At 39.0% G+C, this 25226-nt stretch overlaps 2 protein-coding genes across 2 annotated transcripts; one reads left to right on the top strand and one right to left on the bottom strand.

The window, feature by feature from the left end:
- The first annotated feature begins 67 nt into the window (after nt 1-67).
- LOC135482492 (uncharacterized) lies at nt 68-9693 on the top strand. Its single transcript, XM_064762563.1, has 14 exons — nt 68-131; nt 760-2077; nt 3009-3115; nt 3356-3461; nt 3759-3860; nt 4264-4365; nt 4621-4707; nt 4945-4973; nt 5301-5420; nt 5559-5619; nt 5865-5989; nt 6386-6572; nt 6937-7041; nt 7181-9693. Exons 1-14 carry the CDS (start codon nt 73-75, stop codon nt 7364-7366), a joined length of 2694 nt encoding a protein of 897 aa, XP_064618633.1. The 5' UTR covers nt 68-72; the 3' UTR covers nt 7367-9693.
- Nucleotides 9694-14067: 4374 nt separating this feature from the next.
- Nucleotides 14068-24919, bottom strand: LOC135482493 (flotillin-2-like). Its single transcript, XM_064762564.1, has 9 exons — nt 24783-24919; nt 23999-24080; nt 23575-23789; nt 23096-23328; nt 22676-22795; nt 22126-22340; nt 21595-21778; nt 21104-21247; nt 14068-20308 (listed from the first exon to the last, which is right to left on the bottom strand). The coding sequence occupies exons 1-9, from the start codon at nt 24829-24831 to the stop codon at nt 20273-20275; spliced, it is 1278 nt and encodes a 425-aa protein (XP_064618634.1). The 5' UTR covers nt 24832-24919; the 3' UTR covers nt 14068-20272.
- Nucleotides 24920-25226: the final 307 nt, after the last annotated feature.

Raw genomic sequence — 25226 nt, forward strand, 5'->3', positions numbered from 1 at the left:
TAAATGATAAGTTTTGGGTATGTCCATTTTCACAGTCATCTTCCGAATTTCTCTCGATTCGGAAAAACAAACATGGCGGAAAGGAAAGGAGAACCTGCATTCAATGCAAAAGTTACCGACTCACTGCGACCGTATGTTCAACGCAATTTACATGAAATTGCGTTTTTATTGTAGTTTGGTATCTTACCTTTGTAATGCGGTAATATCGTCTGCATATCTGCCTTATCAAGGCTGTGAGCATCAATCGTAGTTGCAGAAGTTGCTGGATCGCTCATCCGCTCGTCAACAGTGAATGTACATAAAAATGTACAGTCTGTACATAATGTACACGAATGTACAGCTCTTGTGCATATGATATGTGACAGTGCGTTTGAAAGTGTTTTCCTGTGAGGTTATTGTTTCCATGATTCGAAACCCCTGATTTTTAGCTTTGTCAACCTGATGCATGTGAAATGATCGGTGTTTTTTTCCGTTTTGTATTGGCTTCAGGCAAGGACACAGATGACTGAGATGTGCATCTCATCTGCATGACGGCCGGAGTGTTACTTTTTGACATATCTGGCAATCCGCCTTTTTCTCATGAATGCCTTGATCTTCCCAGCTGTGTTCATGGTTAACTTCGTAACAGTTGTAGGATGCCGTTGAGAGCTAGTTGAAAATGTTATGTGGTAAAATGACCACACTTCATTGCCCTGTCATCATCATGCATACGGTATCATGATATTACGGCAGCTACTAAATAGTGTCCTTTCCTTACAGGATTGTTATCCAACACACTCATCAGATAAGAACTCCACCACCACCAATGCCACCTGGTTTTCTCCAGAGATTGACGCCAGAACATGCCCAGAGGCTAACGCCTGACCAGATGCATAGACATACTCCAGATCAGATGCATAGACTTACTCCAGAGCATGCTCACCACCTTACACCGGACCACTTTCTAAGAGGATTACCCCCTGACCTCAGTCGGCTGACACCTGAACAGTTGCAGCTCTTGTTAAAGCAAGGCCAGGGGAAACCTCATTCACATTTGTCGAGATCTCCGGAACAAATTTATCTCTCCCCTGCATTCAGCCAGAGCCACACCATGAGTCATGGGGGTCCTTCGCATGTTGTTCGGGGTAAACCTGAAGCAATGTTCCAGTTGGCCTCACAGGGGAAAACGCCCCCACCCTTATTAAGAATGACTTCATCTCCCCAATCAACTACAGCTGCTGAACTTCATAAACCAGTACCAGATCATCAGCAGCGACAAAGACTAGTCCAAGAATACCCTAATCAGAGAATCTCGCCACTTCCTCTTCTTGATATGCAAAATATTGCACCCCCTCCAGCTCATTCTTCACCTGCTGCCCAACTTCTGTCTAAGTCACCACAACCCATCATGTCGCTGTCGATACCAACATATCACAATCAAGCTCTTGTTCCACCTCGGCGGCCTAGCCCTTTACTGCCTGATGGACAGTTTAGTACAAGTCAACATCGGCCACAGGATTTACAAACAACTAGTGCTCAATTAGGACTAAGCCAGGCTCAAGCATTACCCAAGCTGATGGGACTGTTAAGTGGTAATCAGGGGCATTTCTTGTCCAGTGGTCTCTCGGATGATACAAGTTTATCACAAGCTGTGAACTACCAAAGTGCCTTGTTACAGACATTAGGTTTCAGTACAAATACATCTCTAGCACCCCCAGCTGCCGCAACTAGAGTGTCACCAGTAAGCATTCCGAAACCTCATCTTGACTTAGAATCACCGTATAGCCAAAGTGTCCCATTCCGTTATAAGACAGAAGAAGATAAACCACATTCGAGTGTCGCACAGGAACATCGGTATCCTTCGCCTTCTCTGTTATTAGAAACGGAGCAGATGGGAACAAGGGATGTGCTAGATTATTCTAAAAGTGGTCATGTGGAGGCTGTGCTAGATATAAAACCAACACTGCCTCTAGACATGGTAGAAAAACCTGTAGCAGAAGTGGAGGAGTGTAAAGAAAAAACTGACAATGTTGCTGAGAAAGAACAAGAAAGTGGTACATGTAGTACTAATGATAAGTCAGAAGAATGGGATAATATTGTAAGTACCCACATTTTATCAGTACTGAATTCTGCACATCCCCATGTTCACTTACAGAATGGCAGAGTTCCAATATTTATATTGAATATTCTGCTGACTGATCAGCTTTTATTATTAGTATTACCCTTTTACAATACAAGGTGGGCTCTTGCATTGTTCTGCGATCTCTTTCATGTGTTTCATTAATGCTTTTGTGGTCTCAACAAAACCGCGTCCTAAATGAGAGGTTTTTGCATGTGAAGTTATCTATGCATCCTTGCACATGTTATCCTTACATTGCTTTGTTGTTTAGTTTCTTGTTGAATTTATAGATGACAGCACTAGATTGTATTTGTTACCAGGTTGACAAACATTCCCAGGGTTATCGTGGTGAATTCTGGGGCTGCACATAAAGATCTATACTTCAGTAGGGGTTGTATTGGGTTTCTCTTGTTAATAAAAAAATGAGGTATTGGGGATTTTAACACCTGAGGAATGTACTTTATTGTTACTGGGGATTGTTATACTATAAAAAACAGTAAAAAATAAGAAAATGTTACAATTTTTTTAATGAAATTCGGTTTTGATTCCAAAAGAAAGTACATGTAACTTGTAATGTAGCTATATTTTTATCTGATATTGGCTGCGGATAATGATTTTTAACCCACCATGGACCAAACCTTGCTACTTTAGCAAGGAATGCATGGAGCCTCTCTGTGGTGTAAAACCTCCCTGTGCCATTCTTAAATCTTAACCACATTTCCATAGATAAATTCATTACATTGATTAACCCCTGAAACTAAAATGTTGTTTTGGGACAACTTTTTGAATTTTGATAACTAATGACAAATGATGAGACTTCTATCTTGTCTCTTCATGTATCGCACTAAATCTGATGTAGTTTCATTGCTCAGTCAAAGCACTTCACCTTTTGTCCCTTTTCCCGTTACAGCCAAATCCCTTTAGTCAACGTGTGAATATTCTGACTAATTTTCCAACAACAATGACAACATATAGGTCAACGTATCGATCTCATTCTGTTGCTGTACATAGGGCAAAGTAAGTACCAAACTAGTCAGTTTCTAAAGTCCATATTTGTGTAGTTTTCCAAAAAAACCATCAAGATGATCAAGTCTAAAAAAGTTCTCATCCGACAAGACACTTTGGGAGGAGGGCTTTCCGACTTCTATTAAGCAACCTGTTGGGGCTCTTAACAGATCCAGGGAGCATAGGTAAACCACTAGGCTGCTCAAATCATCATCAAATATTTATAACTGATGATATTATTCTTTATTTCAGGGCGGGGAGTATAACAAGTGCTGCCAAATCATTAGATATTTTACGTCAGAATTTACAAAAAGTCATCAATAAAGAAATAGATGTTATCGTACAGAAATATGTGGAGGTAAGTTGCTTCTTTTTCTTGGGTTACAATTTATTTTCAGCGTCGTTATGGTTACAAAGACACTCTGTCTGAGTGTGTAAATGTGTGCCAGATCAAGTGGAATTGTTCCTTTTCCGTGAAAAAAATGGTTGTCTTAATAATGTAGAATATCAAAATTTCTGCTGGAAGAGAAAAAATGAGCAGACTGAGTAAATATTGCCAGTGTTGCTATGATATATTCTTGTTAAACTACAATATCATGGTGAATAACTTTGTCATCAGTTACATTTGAAATAACTTTGTATCTTTCCCTTTCAGTCTTATTTCAAACCTGCAATGGAAAATATAAAGTTGAACAATGGAGAAAATGCAGTTAGTGCTGAACACCTGTCTGGTCTCTGTCGGCAGCTCCTTGAAGAGGTAAGAGTACTACTTGTCTGAAGCAGGCTGAATTCCTTTTTGCTGTGTAGTTGGTCATGTTAGTTGGTGATACATCCTAACATGTTATGTTGCTTTTGATAAGAATGTTACTGTTGGGGAGTCACTCTACATAGATGATGAAGTGCGACAGGGAAGTAAACTTTTGATGGCATGTAGCTGGCGCAGTGAGTCATGTACCATTTCAGGACTCGTGCAGACTTCGTAACAACAGGTGATGACATCACACAGCTTCATGCTAGACGAGCTAAAAGCAAATGACGTCACAAAGCAAACTGGATGGTTCTCTTGAGACATGATTGCTTCATACATGTACATGTATATGGTATCATGCTTGACTGTGCTTTCAGCAAATGCGTTCATAGTCGATTGTGTTTATTTTCAGGCAAAGAAAATGTACACTACAGAGCATAGAAGTAGTACACCAGTTGGTGATGTGTCAGATACTGTGTCAGAGGCAGGAAGCAATGAGAAGAAAAAGAAAAAAGTAAGATATTGTTTGTTTCTTGGTGTGATGGCTTTGATACCAGAGACAATGACAGCAACACTTTTAATAACTCATATTGCATTTGCAACATCCTTTGATTGAGAAATCTCCTTGGTAGTGATACATTACAAGCAAACGTACTCCATCCGAATGAGAAACATTTGTATTTTGTTTTATTTTAAAGCTCGTTCTCAACGGTTCAAGATTGGGTCCCCTCCACAAGTTATAAGATGCATGTATTGTCTTCTTTTTCAGTCTGCTCTTAGTATATTCAGTAAGAGGAGGAGAATATCAGATTCGGATTCTGAAGCTAGTCAACCTGTTGGTCCTTATAAGCGAAAAGTAAGTTGTCGTTTCCTCCATGAAACCAGAGAAGTTACTGCTTTCTCTGACTTTCTTCTTCTTGATGCAGTTTTCCTGGCCGAGAAGTCTGGTCACAGATCATGCAGTCAGTTCGGGAGCTCTCATTTCAAATTTTGCCCATTAAAATACTACAAAACTTTGTGGTTCTTTGAGAAAACTAACATAGAACTCCACATACATCTTTAGTATTCATTTTTCTCTTTTATCTACTTGCAGAAGGGGAGACCTCCAGCACATGTGTCTGGGTAAGTAAGACAGATCTTTCTCATTCTTATTGAATTGAAAATCTGTCTTGTAAGTTGAGATTGACTTATTGAGATAATATTTCGAGTTCTGACCTTCGTTGAAAGGAAAGCCCATTTCTGATTGATGATGTCACTCCGATAGTTGGTATCATTTTCTTGTTGCCCAGGTATATTCTGCGGATATTTCATTCTCTAAGTTTACACATGAAGATCATGGGTCTGTAGTCAAAGTATCTTTTAGGCTGATTGAGAAACCAGGCCCTTGGTTAGGCCAAGCTAGTTAATAGCTTCTTAGGCTGCTTGATAATGAAACAACTTTTATTTCAGTCGTGCCACCCCTTTGAAAACTGCCAAAACAACCGAACCCCCAAAACGAGAGGGACCAAAGTGGGATCCAGACCGGCTCAAGTCAGACACATTATTTGTGATGGGAGCAAGGGCTAACAAGTGAGTATACTTGACATGTCATGGCCTCAAATTTTACTCTAGCCTAACCACCAATTGATTCTAAAGAGATATAAATAGATGCATTTATGAGTTTTGCTGAATATTTCTTGATAATGAATTTTCCCTTCGCATTTTCAGAGCCCTTGGGTTAGGAGCTACGAGAGGAAGACTGTACATAAAGCACCCTGAGACGTTCAAGGTAGGCTTTAAAATAAAACTCTTCAAAGAGTGTCGTCAAATAAACATTTCATTTCAATATTTGGCTCAAAAATTCTGAGTTACATTAAATCAGTAGTAGGCATTACTTATATAGGTTTGCATAATGCTGGTTTTAATTTGATGGCCAACTGAGATAAAAACCCTGCTTTCCACATACAGTTTATTTACTTTTCACCTGAGAATTATAAACTTGCTTTGAACACATTCTTTCCTTCTACATTTCAGTATTCCGGGGACCAAGAGGACAAGCAGTGGTTGTATGAGAACAATTATATGCCAGCAACTGGAGGCAAGGCTTATATGCTCCTTGTTGAGGATATCAAGGAACTTGCTGAAACGGATGAATACAGGTGTGTTGTTGTGGTCAATTTAGAATTTTCTACAGTTTCTCTTTTGGCCGTAGTATTAGTAAGACAGATGAGGCCTGATCCTTGAAGGGTTTATCTGATTCACCTTAGGAAATGAAAATAGGACTGTCACTGTCACAACCTTATTTGAAAAAACCTAGCTTAGCTTATGTGAAAGAAACCATAGTGCATCTGGCATGTGAAGTTGGCAAACTATCTAAATCCAAACCAGGGCGAGGACTGGCACATTAGAAGCGCATTCCATGACATTGAACTCAAGGAACTTATCAGATGAGTGAGGAAAATGCCATTGCTCTTTCTATTCCATGACCTCGATGTGTTGATGTGGCACAATATACCGCATGAATGATGAAAGGTATTTCTGTTGACCTGTTGCAGAAATAGTTCAGGTCTTATGATGCACATCCTGCAAGGCTTCAGTGTACCCGAGGTGATGCTGGAGAAGATGAGGTCTCAGATGTCGTTGATGAGGACAGATAAGGCAAAGAGTCGGTCAGTTACGCCTAGCAGTGATCAGGGAAAAGACAGGTCCATTGGCAGCTTGTTCCATGACAATGAACTTAATGTAAGTTGATCAGATATACATGTACGTGAGGAAAATGCCATTCCTATCTTAGTCTTTAAATTTTTCTGGAGCTCAAGGCAATGGCTTGGGTCTGTTTTAATGCCAACTGAATTGTATATTGTAAACTGAAATTTTCATTGCAACAATATTTTTACACCTTTGGTTAGGGACCACATACAAGTAGCTTGTTTCTTTGCAACATACATTGTAATTAGGTACAAGTGTCTGTCTAAGCAACTTGATTTAGGCCCTTAAGAAGATGGCATCAATGATTTAATAGCGGTGTGTTCCTCTAAGTAGGGATTATTGTGATCATATGACTGACTGACCTTTAGTAAACATTCTTTTCAATTCTGAATTGCAGGATGCCTTGAGTGATGTTGGTGTTGACGACCTTGATAAAGCATTGCCATTTTCAAATTCAAAGGATTCTGATAAAAGTCTTCTTGATTTAAAGTCCGACATTCAGGTAAGCAAGCAGGAGTTCTTTTAGTTGCTTGAGCATTGAGTTTTCCAGTAGAATGTAAATAACGCATTGACTTGACAGGCAGTCCCCAAATGTCTCTGTTCACCCTTGAATTATCAAGAATATCTATCTTATCCTTCAGGCTTCCCCTGCTAATACAGAACTTGAAATGCTATCGACAGACGAACAAGAAATCTCTCCATTGGCGATGACACGTGGCTTCGATTACTCCGTCAGTCCGATGCCGGGGGTGTCACCAGCACCGTCAGACCTCGATGCACTGGATGATGGAGTACCGCTTACTGCTCCATTTGATTTCACGGATTAAACCATCGGGTCGCATGAAAAAAACACTTCAGTTTGCAATTTGAGTGGAAGTTTGTCAGGGTGAAGTTCTGTGACTAGTATGAAGTGGAGCCTCCTTAAGTGGACAACTATGTCAGCAGGACACTGATGACACTGATTTTGGTCCTGAATAGATGACACCCATTGAATTTCACCACTGTATTGTAGACACCTCTCAGTTAAGGACAGGATGTGACTATCCTGTGGGTGTCCTTGATTGTAAGGTTTTTACTGTAATTGCTCCTGGTGAGTTCATTTCAAACAAAACACAGTATGTGCTGTCGTTTTCCATGGGTCATACCAGAAATATATAAGCTCAGTTTATACATACTTTTGGTCATACATATGTGCTCCAAAACTGACATGGGTGACTTTTGAAAGGTTTCTAAGAAACAAGGCCTACATGTAGATAGTCACATTCACAAGGTCAAGGAACTTGTACTTGAAAGGAATGCGTTCAAAGCCATAATTTTCATATGGTTTGTCCAGTCATCGACATGGTTATAAAGCTTCATGTTCACTCTAAAACTAAATGGCTTTGGGGTCGGGGTACATGTAAGTTCTGTCAATGGGCAGCCGTACTTACTTTTTCAACAGGGTTTCACATGATACACATATAATGCCACGATGATTATTTATCATGAAAACTTTAGTTCTGTTTGCAGCCAACATGCAATGAGAATTTATATGTTTTCACCGCCATTCAGTCAGTGATTGGGTATAATTAGTGTCTTTAAATGTATTGATTTCATTAATGTGCAAATGATAATGTTACCTTTATTTTCATGGATGTTACAATGTATTTAGATGTGATATAAAATGTACTGGTATTTAAATCACTGAATGACTTGTGATACAGATTTCTCTAGAAGTTGTCCAGTGACCGTGGGAGCAAATGATTTTTGACGGTCTGTTTTAAATACACTAAAAGGTAATACTGTGTCAAAGCTATTTAACCGGTTTTTGGCTCATACGTATGTTTCACATAGGCCTATTACACAGTGTAGGCTACATATTTTCATTCAGGCACCCACGAACTGGCTAAAACGCATCTACGTGCAGGTGGGTTTAAGTCAAATCGAATTGAAAATAGATCACACATTGTTTGCTGTAAAGATGAGACTTCTTCCTTGTGTTGTGTCACTTCTTGCACTTGCTTTATTGTAGTGTTTTATTTGGTGATTTTCTTTGACTGACTGTTGTTCATTATTTTAATCTCCAAGCTGGTCTTGGTAATTACAAAAAAATTAATATCAAAAATACTTAAAAGAACTGTTGTTGGCTGATATGGCACATGAACTGTATTATACACTTTCGGACAATTGTTTTGATTACTATGATACAGAACAAAACGAGCTTAGTATACAAATCGACCTTTTTTCTCTCTATGGACAGTTTTCATGTTGCTTGTAATTTTAGATGTCCTCTCCTATTTTTCTCTCCTGTTTTTCTTTTAAATTTGTTTACCTTGTTCCATGTTTGATGAATTACATTTTCTGATAACCAGTTGATATTTCTGAACTGGTTGTTGGGAAGTGTGCGTGGATAAAAGTTGACAAATTAAGATGAAGTCATCTGACAGCAGACTTGACAGAAGCCAGAGTTCTGAGGAAAGTTTGACCACATATTGGACACAAAGTAATGGCCATATTTAAGAAGTACATTGAATGTGTAGTGTGATTCATGGTAATACTTGCCTCTTCGTATTCTGCTTAGGGCTTCCCCCACACAATATCCACATTTTACAGAGGAATACATGGGGATGATTCAATCAGTTGGAATTTATAAATAAGACAAGATAGGCCTGCATTCAGGTTTTTTGTAAGGAAGGGATTTCAGCTCTTAAATTCTACGCACAAGTCTTGTTCGGGCTTTGTATTGAAATACTGCACTGCCGTTGACACATCAGATACATGTAGCAGAGATGAAGGCAATATATGTTCTCCTTTGATGACTTCGTATCTGCACCACAATTGAGAGGAGTGCATGCACATAGTTGAGTAGACTCTGCTACGATACAAAATCTGGAAATTTGGTTGCAAATTGTGGTATTGATTCATAGTTCTCGTAACTCGCTCTCCATTTTGGAACCTACAAGCTTATCTCAGCGCTGTTAACTTGCATCCATTGTCATAAGTTCTCTTGGCATTCATTCGTAAAGTAAATTTTTCATTTAGAGTGTTTTTTTTAGTTGTATCTTACTATAAGAATTACCGTAATTAATAACAGCTACCTCATGTCTGAGTCGACCAGTAATTATAGACTCTCTCTGTGTAACTGGCTCAATTTAATCACCAAGTGTTGTTTAAAGTTGTTTCGACATTGTTAAGTTATTGCTGCAACTTTCCTGTCCTGGTGGGACTGACTGGATAATGCACTAAGGAAATATTTTTACATTGTGAAAGGATATTGATGGTGTATTCTCGTCATATGTTTTGGGTTGAAAGAAACTGGTATCAAGAATCCAGTTTAATAGTATCTCGTGGTGAAATAGTGTTTTGCATTGTAAAATAAGTCAAGAGTGATCATATTGACATGGAGTGATGAATAATGTTATGGTGCACTGTACATGGAGTTTGCGTTTGAAGTTTAGTCACTCCTAATTAATACATCTAGATATTGCTTTATAAATATCATCACTTGCTTCAATTTTGCAAGCGTTGCTGTTGAAATATTGTCAAGTCCAGATCAATTGAAATTTCTCAGAATTGCCTTGATGCTGACGAATCAGATGAGTGGGCAATTGTGGCATATTTTCTATTGACTGGACTCTAAACGTGAACTATGCTCTCAAGGAGTCTGTATGAAACGCACACTGTTCTTATGACTGCTGCATAGGGGCATTCCACTAAGTATGTGAACTTTTTATGAAAGATCCGATCTTTGAGATCTTTTCAACTTTCTTTTGATACCAATTCGGTATGTCCATGTATGTGCTTAATGGTTTCTGCCTCCTGGCAGTCCTTTCATTCTTTTATACTCATTCTTTGATTTCCATTTTGATTATTTTTATGAATCTTTGTACTCTTCAATGCACACTTCTTAGGACTGTCATTATGATTCATAAATGGGGGGAGGGGATATTTTGTACATGTACTTCACTTCTGTTGCATCAATTGATTTTGGATCACTTTCCTATTGATTTCTGCTCTAAACTTTACCACAAAATATTGTGAGTTATATGAGCAAGTTGTGATGTGCTACTTGGATACCTCAGTTTTCGACTGTTTGCGAGTGATTGGAAAGACAACTGGGGTTCTCAATAATGGATTGAATCGATGACCATATGTGACCACTGGAATTCTTAACTGTAATATTTATTCCATTCTAGCTTTACCATTAGCAATAGGCTGCAGTTAGACGGAGTGTTTAGGCCTTGAAGTACTGTTCCACATACTGTAAAGTCAGTTAGGAACCTCTGGGACTGTCAGGTGGCAGCACCTGTCCTGTAGTGAGTAAAAGTCTGGCATACTCTTCTCAGAATGATCTTAAATTGTTAGAGACTACCATCCATTTGGATATTGGGTTATCAAATAAACTTTGATAATGTTGTAAGTTATGTCATGTCATGTAAATTTGTATGTATCATAAGATTGTAAATTTTGTATTTCTGAAATCAGAACAGATTGAAGCAGCGTGATAAGAATTTTTCTTGTTCTCTTGAATAAATTCTTATAATATTGCAAATTATTAATTCATTTTGTATTCTTACTTGAGCTACTGTCTTTTCAGTTCTCAATACTGTCAGAAAATGCCCCTCCCCTTCCCAGAAGTCACCAAAACAAAATGTGTTTTTGGCCGGAAAACTTCATAAGAGGCATCTGGCACAGCAAGGCAGATTGCAGTTGTAGGCCAATGTCTTCCTGATGCGAGAGAGCTAGGTTGTGATAATGTCTTTTTGGCAAGACCTTGACATTCTACATTTTCTTTTCTGAGACATCCTGTAGAGCGAGGAAGTGGCAGTATCAGCATACACTTCTGAAAGTATGTCTTGATTAGTACAAGAGAAATTGTGAGGTTGTGACAATGTCTTTGTGACCCGTTGACACTCTACATAATCCTTTCTGAGACATCCTGTATGGCGAGGAAGATTCCAACAGTATTGTGACAATGTCTTTGTGACAACACCTTGATGTTCCACATATGCCTCTCTGAGACATCCTTTAAAACAAGTAAGATTGCAACAGTATGCCTCACTGGTAGGGAAGAGCAAGGATGTGACGATGTCTTTCAGATAAAACCTTGGCACTGTATATCATTTCAGAGACATCCTGTATAGCAAGGTTGAGTGAGTGTGTCTAATTACAGTGCGAGAGAAATAGGTTATGATGATGTCTTTTTGGCAGGACCTTGACATTACATATTCTTTCCTGAGACATCTTGTGTCGTCACAACAATCTACATGTATTTCACAGCATCCATACAATTTGCCCTTGCTATATACATGATGTCTCAGAAATTGACCAAAAGCTTTGAAAACCATGCGCCCAAGGAAGACATCGTCACAACCTATCTCTCTCGAACCAGTTAGACATACATGTACTTTCTGCCTTGCTATTTACAGAATAAAAGGCACCAACCTTGCCTTGAGACAGCCAAGTGTGGTCTTCAACTCTCTGGGAGACAACCAGCCTGGCCATGAAACAACCCAGTGTGGTCTTCCATCACTGTTGAGAGACACGTATCCAGCCTGGTTTAAGACAGCCCTGTGTGGACATCAGTCACTTCTGAGAGACAACCAGCCTGGCCATGAGACAGCCCAGTGTGGTCTTCAAAGATTGTTGAGAGGCAACAAGCCTGGCATTGAGAGCGCCCGTGTGATCTTCAATTGCTTGGGAGACAACCAGACTGGCCTTGAGACAGCTCAGTGTGGACAGAAATCTTTGTTGAGAGACACGCATCCAGTCTGACTTTGAGACAACCCGATGTGGTCTTCAGTCACTGTACCATGTTGAGAGTCAACCAGCCTAGCCTTGAGTCCACTCAGTGTGGACATGAAACTCTGTTGAGAGGCAACCAGCCTGGCTTTGAGACAACCGAGACAAGTGTGGTCCTCAATCATGGTTGGAAGACAACCAGCCTTGCCTTCAGACAGCCCAGTGTGGTCTTCAGTCACTGTTGAGAGCCAACCAGCCTTGCCTTGAGACAATCCAGTGCGATCTTCAATTGCTTGGGAGCCAACCAACCTGGCATTGAGACAACCCAGTGTGATCTTCAACTGGTTGGGAGACAACCAGCCTGACCTTGAGACAGCCAAATGTGGTCTTCGATCACTGTTGAGAGACCCGTATCCAGCCTGGCTTTGAGACAGTTCAGTGTGGACATCAATCTCTGTTGAGAGGCAACCAGCCTGGCCTTGAGACAACTCAGTGTGGACATCAATCATTATTGAGAGACAACCAGCCTGGCCATGAGACATCCCAGTGTGGTCTTCAAATACCGTTGAGAGACAACCAGCCTGGCTTTGAGACAACCCAGTGTGGTCTTCAATTGCTTGGGAGCCAACCAAGCTGGCATTGAGACAACCCAGTGTGATCTTCAACTGGTTGGGAGACAACCAGCCTGACCTTGAGACAGCCAAGTGTGGTCTTCAATCGCAGTTGGGAACAACCAGCCTAGCCTTGAGACAGCCCAGTGTGGTCTTCAACTGTACATGTCTAGGAGACAACTAGCCTGGTTTGAGACAACCCAGCGTGGTCTTCAACTGTCTGGGAGACAAACAGCCTGGCTTTAAACCCATTGTGGTCTTCGATCTGTTGAGAGACAACCAGCCTGGCTTTGAGACATCCCAGTTTGTTCTGCAATAATTATTTAGAGACAACCAGCCTGGCCATGAGACATCCCAGTGTGGTCTTCAAACACTGTTGAGAGCTAACCAGTCTGGACTTGAGACATCCCAGTGTGGTCTTCAATCACTCTTGAGAGACATCTAGCCTGGCTTTGAGACAACCGAATGTGGTATTCAACTGTCTGGGAGACAACCAGCCTGGTTTGAGACAACCCAGTGTGGTCATCCATCACAATCAATCTGGCAAACCAGTATGGTTTTCAATTACTGTTGAGAAACAACCAGCCTGGCTTTGAGACAACCTAGTGTGGTCTTCAACTGTCTGGGAGGCAACAAGCCTGGCTTTTAAGACAACCCAGTGTGTTCTTTAATCACCGCTGAGAGACAAATAGCCTGGCTTTGAGACAACCCAGTGTGGTCTTCAACTGTACATGTCTGGGAGACAACCAGCCTGGTTTGAGACAACCCAGTGTGGTCATCCATCACAACCAGCCTGGCAAGCCAGTATGGTCTTCAATTACTGTCGAGAGACAACCAGCCTGGCTTTGAGACAACCCAGTGTGTTCTTTCATCACAACCAGCCTGTCAACCCAGTATGGTCTTCAATTACTGTTGAGAGACAACCAGCATGCATGGCTATGAGACAACTCAGTGCAATCTTCAATTGTCTGAGAGAAAACCAGCCTGGTTTTGAGACAACTTAGTGTGGTCTTTCATTACTGTTGAAAGACAACCACCCTGGTTTTGAAACAAACCAGTGAGGACATGAATCACTGTTTGGGCGACAATGAGCCTGGCTTTGAGACAACCCAGTGTGAATCACTTCACTCTAGGGGGACAACTGCTGGGATGCTGAGCCATGGGACAACCTGATACGGTATGCAACAAGCACAAAATTCTAAGTAGGGTATCTTTATTCAGATAGTATAAATACATATAAGACAAATTACAACTAAAAGGAACAGTTTACATGTACACAAGTTGAAACTGAACTACAGTATAAAACTACAGGCAATTACTGTAACCCCTTTGGCACTGTGGGCAACATTAGACACCAAATCAGTACAATGACTGAAACATTTTTAACTGGATACTGGTAAGAATTTAATGATGAAGTCTTGATAAATTCTTGGTTCTGGATGACTAGGTAGAACAAGCAGAATAGAAATAATGGTTTACACCAGGTTTAAATTCGTACAGATACATGCTACAACAGTTTACTTTGGTCTTCTCAAACTGCCACAAGCCTTTCAGAGATTACATGTAATTGCCTCTGCCACATTTAGATCCAACCCTAAAGCCACTCAAGAGCAAGGTCCAATACAAAATACGGGAAAAACGTCTAGGCTTTTTTTCATTCAATATGGTTCATTTACCACATACAACTATTTACAAGTTGATTTTAAATTTTTTAACATTAGTTAACTGCAGTTTCAGTCAGAAAAGGCAGCAATGGAGCTAATATCAACATAGAACCCTGAGACACTTATTAGAAGGTCATTTGTGGTACTAAAACATGAATTTTACATGATACATGAAATAGAGACACCATAACCATTAGATTGTTAATCCTTTTTTCATGAACAACATGTAATCGAACACTTCTACTGTACTAAATGTTCGGAAATAACTTTAATTTATATAAGAACTACTTTCAACAGCCAAATATTCACACCTCGTTATGTTTGCACAGAAAATTCACAATTTTTATTTTGGGGAATTACTAAACAATTCTCAGTTATTCCAATTAAAAAAAAAAAAACGCACGCAAGCATTTGGCGGTTCACAGTGCATGTGTGTACTGACCTGTCAACAGTGAGTGGCTTTGAGAAGAGGCTAAAGCAAGCTCGTGTACAGCAGGATATATGCTACAGTTTCCTAAACATCAAACATTGGATACATTGATGTTACATTTCGTTTCAAATACCGATACTGTTTGGAGAAGAAGCTGAAATTTTGACCAGTCATTTGATACATTTGTTAGTCTTTCGAACACTAGCAATTACATCAATGCTATGATGTTTCCCAGTACAATATTTAAACAGTTTTACCATTACTGGCTTCAAATGTACACTGTCACTGCATGTCTATAGACCGTCAACCAAGGCCTCATTCGCTTTAAATAGTGACTTTGCCAAGTTGTCTCATAGCTTTAATGAGAAACAGATGGTGGTTATTTACAATTTCTTAACTATATAATTCAGATATTCTAAATGATTCTCATTCACAACACTCATGTTAGTAAAACCGCACTAGGCAAGCCACATGATGTTTCCGAAGTGCACTAATCGAATTCTAGACCTACTCATTTTCAGCCAACTACATTGCACACTCTGTTTAATATGCACGTACCAGGTACCAGTCATAGTCTGGCAAATACTAGGTACCAGTCATCAGCTTCTTTTCACTGTACTTGAACGATTTCATGAATATAATTTTTCAAACAACAACATTTATACCTTTGAGAATACAAGATAATACCTGATACTATTGAGGCATAGACCAATCAAAAATAACTTGGCAGACTTCTTGGATAATTTTGATGGCATTTTCCGGTAGCCTATAGAGACCAAGGAAATAATTTTGTTCATCTCTGATCCTAATAGAACTATTCTTCATTAGTGGACTCATACTGTATAACATGCATATGCTTGTACATGTATGGTTTTTAACAGCTAAGATTTTGTTGTTCTCTGCAAAAACATAGGCCCTATTTGTATAAAACTGCCAAGTATTCATGACGGTCTCTCAACTCGCAGAACCTCATAAGAATATAATCCGCTTACATGTATTTACAAATTTGCATGTATGTGTTACTGTACCTATAAAGACACGACAGCCGTTTCAGAAAATAACACCTTTATAACACATGCACATTAATATATTAATAAGAACTCCTGTCTTCATTAACTTTTAGAAGTCGACGTGGTACTCATTCTACCGTAGGTCTGACATCGACATTGTCATCTGCTCAGATTAGCAATGTTTCCCTTTTCATTTGAAGTTTAAAGCATCAATGCCAATTTCTTTTTTAAAAACCACTCATTTTTTATGATACACGCTTTGGTATTGAATTCAGTGCATGCAGAATATATCTGGGATAGGTAAGAAAGAACATATACTGTAGCATGCACTTGCATAGCTGTCCAAAAACACTAAGGTTGAGAGATCAGAAGGTTTGAGAGTTTACTTGTTCATAAGCATGTTACCGGAGGTGCAAGAAAAATACTTTTCATGGATGAAAAAAAAAAGGAAAGAAAGTAGCCTTCACATCCACAGTCAACATAGATGAAACCGGATGAATTAGAAAGTGAAATCGAGATTCAATTGGCGTTAGACCGAATTAATGATGACTCTCCAGTACAAAGCAGTCACATAACTTGGAGTGTAGGTTTTTGTTTGGATAAAGATGGATCCTTTTTCTTACCAATCTTACCAATTACGAATGGGTAAGAATTAAACAATAATAAAAAAAATCTGTATAAATAAGGCAGAAAGATTATCTGAGATAAGATAATTGACAAGAACAGAGCTGCCTAACACACTCACGAGTCAAAATGTAAAATCAATCTTTGGTAAAAATGATTATTGATACATCAATAAAAGCTATTACATGTACGACGTTTGCAAAAAGTTGTAGAAAATATACACAAATATGCGAGTAGTAAGCGGATCCATTGGAAACTATTCCCCACTCCAACACATAATATATTCCTAATATTACACAATAATCGCAATAATAAAGAAAAAAATAAACATAATCAATCGTGCAATAAGGCCAATAAACAAATAAAACAACACTGTGGATTATTTACTACAGCATAACACATTGTTGACGTCAAAGCAGTCATAGCATGAGGAAAAGTCAATTTTACATGTACTTGCTCGTTAAGATTAGAATAACAATTTCATAAGATCTTACATCAGTCATTTTCTATGAGGAGCGAGTTATGTAGTTAGGAATCAGCCTGATATCATAACGAACCAGTACATTCAATGTACAGTGTATATGTACAGTTAAACATCCCTTAGCGGACACCTCTCTTTAGTAAGGACACTCATTCTGTTCTGGATTTGGCTATTTCTATTAAATTCGACCTCTGTATTAACTGTAATCAGGACAACTCTCTATTAAGGACAATCCCAGTCTAAAGGATGTTCTTATTGCAGAGGATAAACTGAACATGTACATGTATACAGTGCTACATGTACTGGTCACAGCATTCAGAATGATTAAGACGGAACGAGCCGTTTAAACTTACCAATGTCTTATCTTAGATTAGGACTTAGTGATTTGTGACAGAAGCTGTTCCCTTAAAGTCTTGTCTTAATGGATAACTCCATGCAAAAATGAAACCATGCTTATTCAGTCTAGAGAGGGAACAGTAGATTCAAAGTCATTTCTAGGGGGAATCAGAATCAGAATCAGAAAGCAGTAGTAAATTTTGTGCAAAGTGGTAATAGAGCACATAGATGACAGAAGGCCACAAAAATATCGGATTTCTTTGGTGCAATTTGTACAGTGCAGGTTTTTTTCTCGAGTCTGTAGATATGCCACCTGATTCTTAATCAGAATCTTGCACACCTCATCGCTCAGATCAAGGACAAAATTCTCGGACGTCTTCGGCACATGTTTCTCTGAATTGCACTGCCACCAGTCCAACGGTGGTAAATAAATACAAGAATCATGACAGTTTTTCATTGAGATGTAAATTGGCACAGCATATGTTAATCCCCCCCGGACTCCTGATTGGATTTCTCTCATCAAATTTGAAAGAAACTGTAAACATATTAAGACAACCATTCAATGTGTAAGTCAATTACAACACTTGAACATCACCAATGCCTATTTTAATATTACTGTGCCTGGATTCAAGATATAAAACAGGAACAGGGATTAAGATTTTCAAAAAGTGCATCGAAAAAAACCTTTTTCCAAATCAGTGCAATGTAAAATTACTATCATCAATGTACATCATGAACATTCAACATACATACATGTATGCTGCACACAGAAATACAATTTTCTATTCTTATTTCATTCCACATCAATCTTACATTTTGAAAATATGAATAAAACTGATAACACATATTCTTTATACATCATTTCTAAGTCCTACTACAGTGTACTGTAATACTGCAAGCTCCCACAGGAAGAGCCAGCTTAGTTCGAAATCAGATCTAACGCAATTGGCAAAGATGTTATCACTTTGTCAATGGAATATCTAATATGTACTGCCAGGCGATGCAAAAGTCAATGCAGTTCCAGGAATGAATAAGTGCTCATCATTAGAGGTTTTCCTTAACAAATGATGACAATGTCACTTTTATTTTAGTATGAAAACCTTTGGATGGAGTATCATAATTTGTTTTCTTTGTTAAATTATCGGAAGTTGAAGGTCTTATTATTTTTAATTGGACAGGACAAAATACAGTTGGCTACATGTTTATTCAGAAACTCTCACTAATCTGCTTAAAACATGAACACGTATGCAGTTAAAAACATCAGCGAAAATATTCTATCTTTTCAACTGTAATAACAGGTAGCCAATCATGATGGAACGTATTGATTTGAAAAGAATGCCGGAGAGGTCTCCGAAAATTGTTTGAACAAGAAGCAATTCCCTAATGCTAACAGTATAAAATAAGCAAATCTAAACTTTAGTAGAAAAATAATAAAAGATTTAGCGACAATCATGCTACTTGTACAAATGGTGTACAACAAGTGCATGTGTATCTCTAATGCTGGGTTTAAATAGGATTCATGTTGTCACTTGCAATGGTTAATGTTTCACTTGTCACTTGTCGTAAGCACATTCATTAATTGACTTGGCGTGAAAAAAAGTGACATGCTACTCATGAAATATGTGACCCGTTCTAGCAAAACCAGTCGCATATCGCACATCAGATGAGCCTCGATGACACCAGAAGATAATAGAAAAAATTGATGTCGTCAGATTTCACAAAAGGCAGACAATAGTGAAATGAACAGACAGTCCATCTCAACCTGCCAAGCTCAGAGCGACATGCGACTGGTTTTGTTGGAACTGGTCACATATGAACTCTATCTAAACCGAGGCCAAGGTGCAATCTCACCAAGAATTACTAGTGTTACAGCCGAGAGCAGCAGAGAATTTCTTCATTTTCTCAAAGTTGACACTCCTTCAACTAAGCAAATAAGTTTAAGAATATAGAACAAGTATGCTCTACCGATTGTGCCTTGAATGTTATTCAAGTGTTCTTGTGTCTGACTGCAAATGTATTGCTTGCTTTAAAATGCCTAATCAATATCACAGCATATTAGAAAAATGGAAAATCCCTTTTCGACTAGACTTTTTTCAAGGCAGGTGAACATCCCTGGCCCTGCCATGGTTTTTGTCATCATTGAATATATGCTGTTTTTATACCGTTATAACAAGTGCTTTAATATACGCCGAAATATTTTCTAATAAGGTGTAGAACTAAGTTTAATACGTCCATGCAGTGATTACAAGAACAGGTTGTTTCTATCCTCAGTTTCTAAAAAAAGGCAGCTGAAAACTTGAGCTAACATTTTGGCACAAGGAACCACACTAATGAGGGAGACGGAAACAGTAAAGTTCACCTTGCAGTTTGAAACATTTGTTTACATTCAAGTTTTATATTCAATAAATACACACGTAATATGAATGATGAAGACAGAAATAGTGTTTACTAAACGCACTAACATATTTTAAGTACTTCATAGTCTTTGTCATAAGATACTTGATTCAGCAACTCTATATCATTTCAGGTTTAGAAAACATGCAACTACTGTATAATCACTTATTTTGGTGCCGATTTTATTTGTTGCCAAAATTAAGTCAATACAACCAAAGAAAATTTCGGAATATTCAGCTTTTTTTATACATGTAGGCTACACATTTTTTTTGCAAACATAAAAGCCTTGACAAAACAACCCATGAAAATATTGGGATTTACGGCATCTTTTACATGAGGCAACTAAGTCCAATATTCCGCATCCCGGGTAGACAGATGAACACAAGTGGCATCCATATTTGCACAGAAGGACAATGTGCCTTTGTGGTGGACTGTCATTTTGAACATGGATCTATTTTGCATCTAGGCTTTCACGGCTCCGGGGATCTGTTGCAGGACCTGTGAGGAAGAGGAGGATTGAAATTTGATTAAAATGTTTGGCAGGTTCCATGACTTGTGATTTCCATATATATCTCAGACTCAGTCAGGCAAAAAGAGAAGAAAAGTTCAAAGAACTGGAAATAAAAATAAAACAAAACAAATCAAGCAAAACAAGATGCACAAAAAATTTCTCAAGAAATTTGTGCGAAATGCAAAAATATTGCAGTTTACAGCAATCATTTTTTCCCATGTCCAAAATGAATAAAAAAATAGTACCAGCCTACCTCTAAGCTAATCTCATTTGAATTTTATTTGAACAACACCTAGCATTGAAAGTACAGGTAAAATGCATTAGCATCAGTTTGGAATGGTAGGCTGTTTTAGTATTTTGAGGAATAGAGCAGAAACTGTTCTGTCATTCATCCCCATGACTGTCATGGAGAGGCAAACCCAGTTGACAGACTGATATATGTGACCCGTCACAGCAAAACCAGGCGCATGTCGACAGAAGATGAGCCAAAGTGACACCAGGAGATAATGGAAGAAATTGATGTGCTCATATTTCACAAAAGGCAGACAATAGAGAATTGATCAAACAGTCCGTCTCAAGCTGCCAAGCTCAGAGCGACATGCGCCTGGTTTTGCTGTGACGGGTCACATATTTTACATAAATAGACATTGATGCTGCTGGATTTTACACGCAACATAGAGACACCAACACCAGACAGTCTCTCATATCTACCAGTGTTTACGTGTTGGACATACATCGAGTAATGATGAGATATTTAAGGCCTATATAATTTAACAACGTACCTTTGAGATGTCAACACCAGTAAGGGCTGACACGGCTGGTGGGAGGCTGCTAACAAGACGACCGATTTCGGCTGAAGTGCGGTCATCGCCCAGGAGAACGATCTCTTCTGTCTTTGATAGTGGTGCTGAAACTTCGGCAGCAATCTGAAATGGGAGGATTTTTGATGAAACACAGGATTTCTACATGGCTAACAACAAGTATGGATTAATCTATACCTGCAAGGAATTAAATCGAAATCTCTAGCCAATCGAAAATGTCTGAGTTGATGTATGTGCTGAAAAGTATCAGCACATCATGCAGGAAACAATCAGAATGATGTGTTTTTTGTCCTTTTATAACATATCTGTTTCTCAAAGCAAAATTTGTTAAACTCAGCCAACCAAATGAAATACAGGCACCTGGAAAGATCACCATATTTTTTACCATAACCTTAGACCTTCCAGTCACAAGGTTAATCCCTTCAGGAACATCATCGTAATCATAAACCTACCTTTGGTAATGACTCAAGGACAAGGTGAAGTACGGCAGCATCTCCATACTGTTTGTAAGCAGAGGCCTTTAATCTCATCATCTCGGCTTCAGCCTTACCAACACACTCGATGGCCTGGGCATCAGCCCCTCCCAACAATTTGATCTTCTCCGCATCGGCTCTGGCTGCTTCTACCGTAACGGTCCTGAATTGAGGAAGAGAATATTGAAAGGAGCCTTCTTAGATGAGCACCTTGAAGGGTGTCCCACCTCACATTAGCATAAGGTCTTCCTTTAGATTCCAGTGAGCATGACAACGTTTTTCAATGTTGCTTGGATCATACACTTCATCTGGTTTGGAAATCCTCACCAGAGATCTGCTAAATAGCAAACTAAAACAACTCCTCGATACAAGATAATAATTTCATATAATACCTATCTAAATACTACCAGTGTGACCAATGACACAAACCAGTGCTTATCAAGTTCTTATCTTGCAGCTCGCCAATACCTCACCAACTAGTATGAGAATTCCTGACTTATCTCCACTCACCTCCTTCCGGCAGCGATAGTCTCGACCCTGAAAGCCTCGAACTCAGCCGGTCTCTTCACCATCGCCGTCAGCTCCTTCTCCTTTCGTAGAATTTCCTTCTCTTCAATATCAATGAGCTTCCTCCTCTCAACAACTTCAATTTCAATCTCCTCACTCCTGATGCACTGCTTTTCTTTCGCTGCCTGTAACTCGTATGCCAACTCAGCCTCAGCTTTCTAAAGTAGAAGATGAGGAGATACAATGAATTTGACCACAACGCATGACTCCTGAGCACAAGCTGAGCAAAATCTACCCATCCTATTCATGATGTAACATTATGCCAAGCTTGCAAGGATTCCATGCCTATTGAACTACCTCTCAACATTACAAGGCAGTTTTGCAGCAAAGTGGAGAGGGTTTCCACCAGAACAAATATTTTGGGTACGAACTGAAAGTGACCTGACGCCAGAGACCATGGGGTTGTGACTGGCTTTGAGTCGGGTATTTGATATCTGGATGGCTCACTGACTTGACGTCAGCTCGAGATGGAACCCTTCTCTATTTGACATACCTTGGCATTGACTTCTTGATCAAATGCTGCTTTCTGCATCTGGAACTCTCGGGATGAATCTGCAATTTTGGTATCTGCCTCGTACTTCACATCCATCTTGCTCTTCTCGCATTCAGCTTCCTAGAAAAACATCAAGAAATAGATCTTTGTGAAGTGATACGTCTCATTTCAACACCATCCAATTTAATTTTTTATAGCAACTGAGAAAGGTGTGTAGTCCTTACTGCATGAGTGTAAATAACTAAAACAGCAACGTTTATTTGAAATAGATAATAAATGTAAGTGCTTATATAGCGCTTTATAATGTACAACATTGTCAGAGATTTAGATGATCACAAAATATCTGAATGCAGAAGAAGAACAACTGATCTTACATGTACAAGCCCAATACAATATTAAATTCTGATCAATGATACTGACCCTTATTCCTGCATCTCTTTGTGCCTCTGCGACACCAATATCAGCATCTCGCTTCACCACGGCAGTCTGTGCCCGTCCGAGAGATGACAAATACTCCACATCATCAAAGACATCTTTGATCGTAAAACTGAGGACCTCAATTCCCATGCGGCCAACATCTGGAGCCGCTACGTCTCTGACAAGCTGGGCAAACTGGTCTCTGTCTTGGTAGATGGCTTCTACACTCAGTGTTCCTGAAAAGGTTCAGATACAATACAGTGTGTATGATGTTTCAAATGATTTTTGATTGCCAGACTCACTTTGCTAAACCTTTCTTTGAAGCGTACGAGATAAATATGTACATAAGATTTTTACATGCGGGCCATTTCAGGCTCATTGGAAAGACCATTAGCAATGGAGACTGAAATGGATTAATAGATTCAACATTCCATTTAAAGAAGGCCTCTATTCAACAATGCAATGTATCATTTCATACATACCAAGAATGGCCCTGAGATGACCTTCAAGTGTTTGAAGTATGACTCCTTCAATGTGGCGTACCGACTTCCCCAAAAACTGCTCACAGGCTGTGCCAAGAAGTTCCGTTTCCGTCATGACTTTAACCTGAGCGACACCTGTGACTGTCAATGGCACACCCTCCGAAGTTTCAACGTGTTCACAGATAGGATTTAATGTCATAACTTCCAGAGAGATTCTGAAATATAGATTACAATACTTTAAATTAAATGAAATCCTGAATTCATATTGACTGACTTTATGTGGAAGTGAGAAGCCAGTAATATACGTCCAAACCTCTCTGCTTTATAGCTGCAATTGATCTTGACATATCTGATCCTGTGCTGTATTTACCAGCAGAATAGTTCACAACTTCATATATAACATCTGATGACAAAGGATACTAACTGTTGGACATCCGTCACAAGGCACCACGCCCATCCCCATCCTCCAATTATAGTCTTCTTACTTTGGGCCCCGCAACAACCGCCTGAAAAGAACGGAATCAACAATGATCAATGATTCAGTCCACGTCTGCCGCCATGAAAACGAATATTTATACACCTAACGATGCGCGATATCGTATCGTCATGTCAGGAGAAGATTAGATTGTGCGCCGTATCGACATTTTTTAATTGGATTAAATGTCATGACGATAATGGCGATATAATGCAGAGGTGGCGATACAAGATCGCACAACGTTAGTTGTAATTATTAGTTGAAACTTGAAGATCAACAAGTTTTGGGTCAATCATGCTGCACATTATTCTGTCAATATGGGAATTTCCACTTGGTGACTATGTTAATGTTGGTAGGCCTATGTACAGTCCAGGATTGTCCACTCCTTGGCTACCTCTCTGCTACTGCCGACACCCGAGTGCTGTCGCCAGTGACATTGTCGCGGTCGGCATGTCGATTGACAGTTACAGTGTTGCTTCAATCATCGTCATAGACCGGACATTCTTGGTGTCAAGAGGCTCAAACGCGTCAATAACATTTTTATTTCCGGATTTTTACACTACAAAGAGCATCATCATGTAGGCCTAGGCCTACATATCTATCAGTACATTGATAACCAGGGCAGTGGTCGAGTGGAAAAACACTGGACAAAAAATCTAAACAAGCCAAAACAAACACATCATTTTAACGTGAATTAAAGCATTTAACAAGTAGCGATAACCATAAACTTTACCTGATATAACAAGGGCTTCATTTGGGCCGACTGTGTGAATATTTCCCATTGTGTTTGATTGGTTTTAGAACGATATAAATGGTGTTTTTGTAGGAATGAAAACCACCCCACCTCAAAACAAATATGGAGTTAATCTCGGGCTCTCGTGAGTTTGTCGAGAACACAAAATTGAAATAAATATTTTTAAGTTGTTATATCAATGATATGATTCTTATTGTGATACAAATATAAAGTGATATCTGCCTTAATTTTTAATAAAAAGTGTGACTTTTAATTTTTTAATCAAAAATAAGTTCACAACAACTATAGATGTACCAGCTATTTAGTTAGACCCACTTGATATGCAAATCCTTTTTTCATATCGCATGTTTTTTTGCAAAGTTGTGTCATCGTCAATTATTTTATTGATTTAGTGTGAATTTTGATGAAAACACTGAACTAAAT

The sequence above is a fragment of the Lineus longissimus genome, chromosome 2, assembly GCF_910592395.1.
Source record: "Lineus longissimus chromosome 2, tnLinLong1.2, whole genome shotgun sequence".
Taxonomy (NCBI): Eukaryota; Metazoa; Nemertea; class Pilidiophora; order Heteronemertea; family Lineidae; genus Lineus; species Lineus longissimus.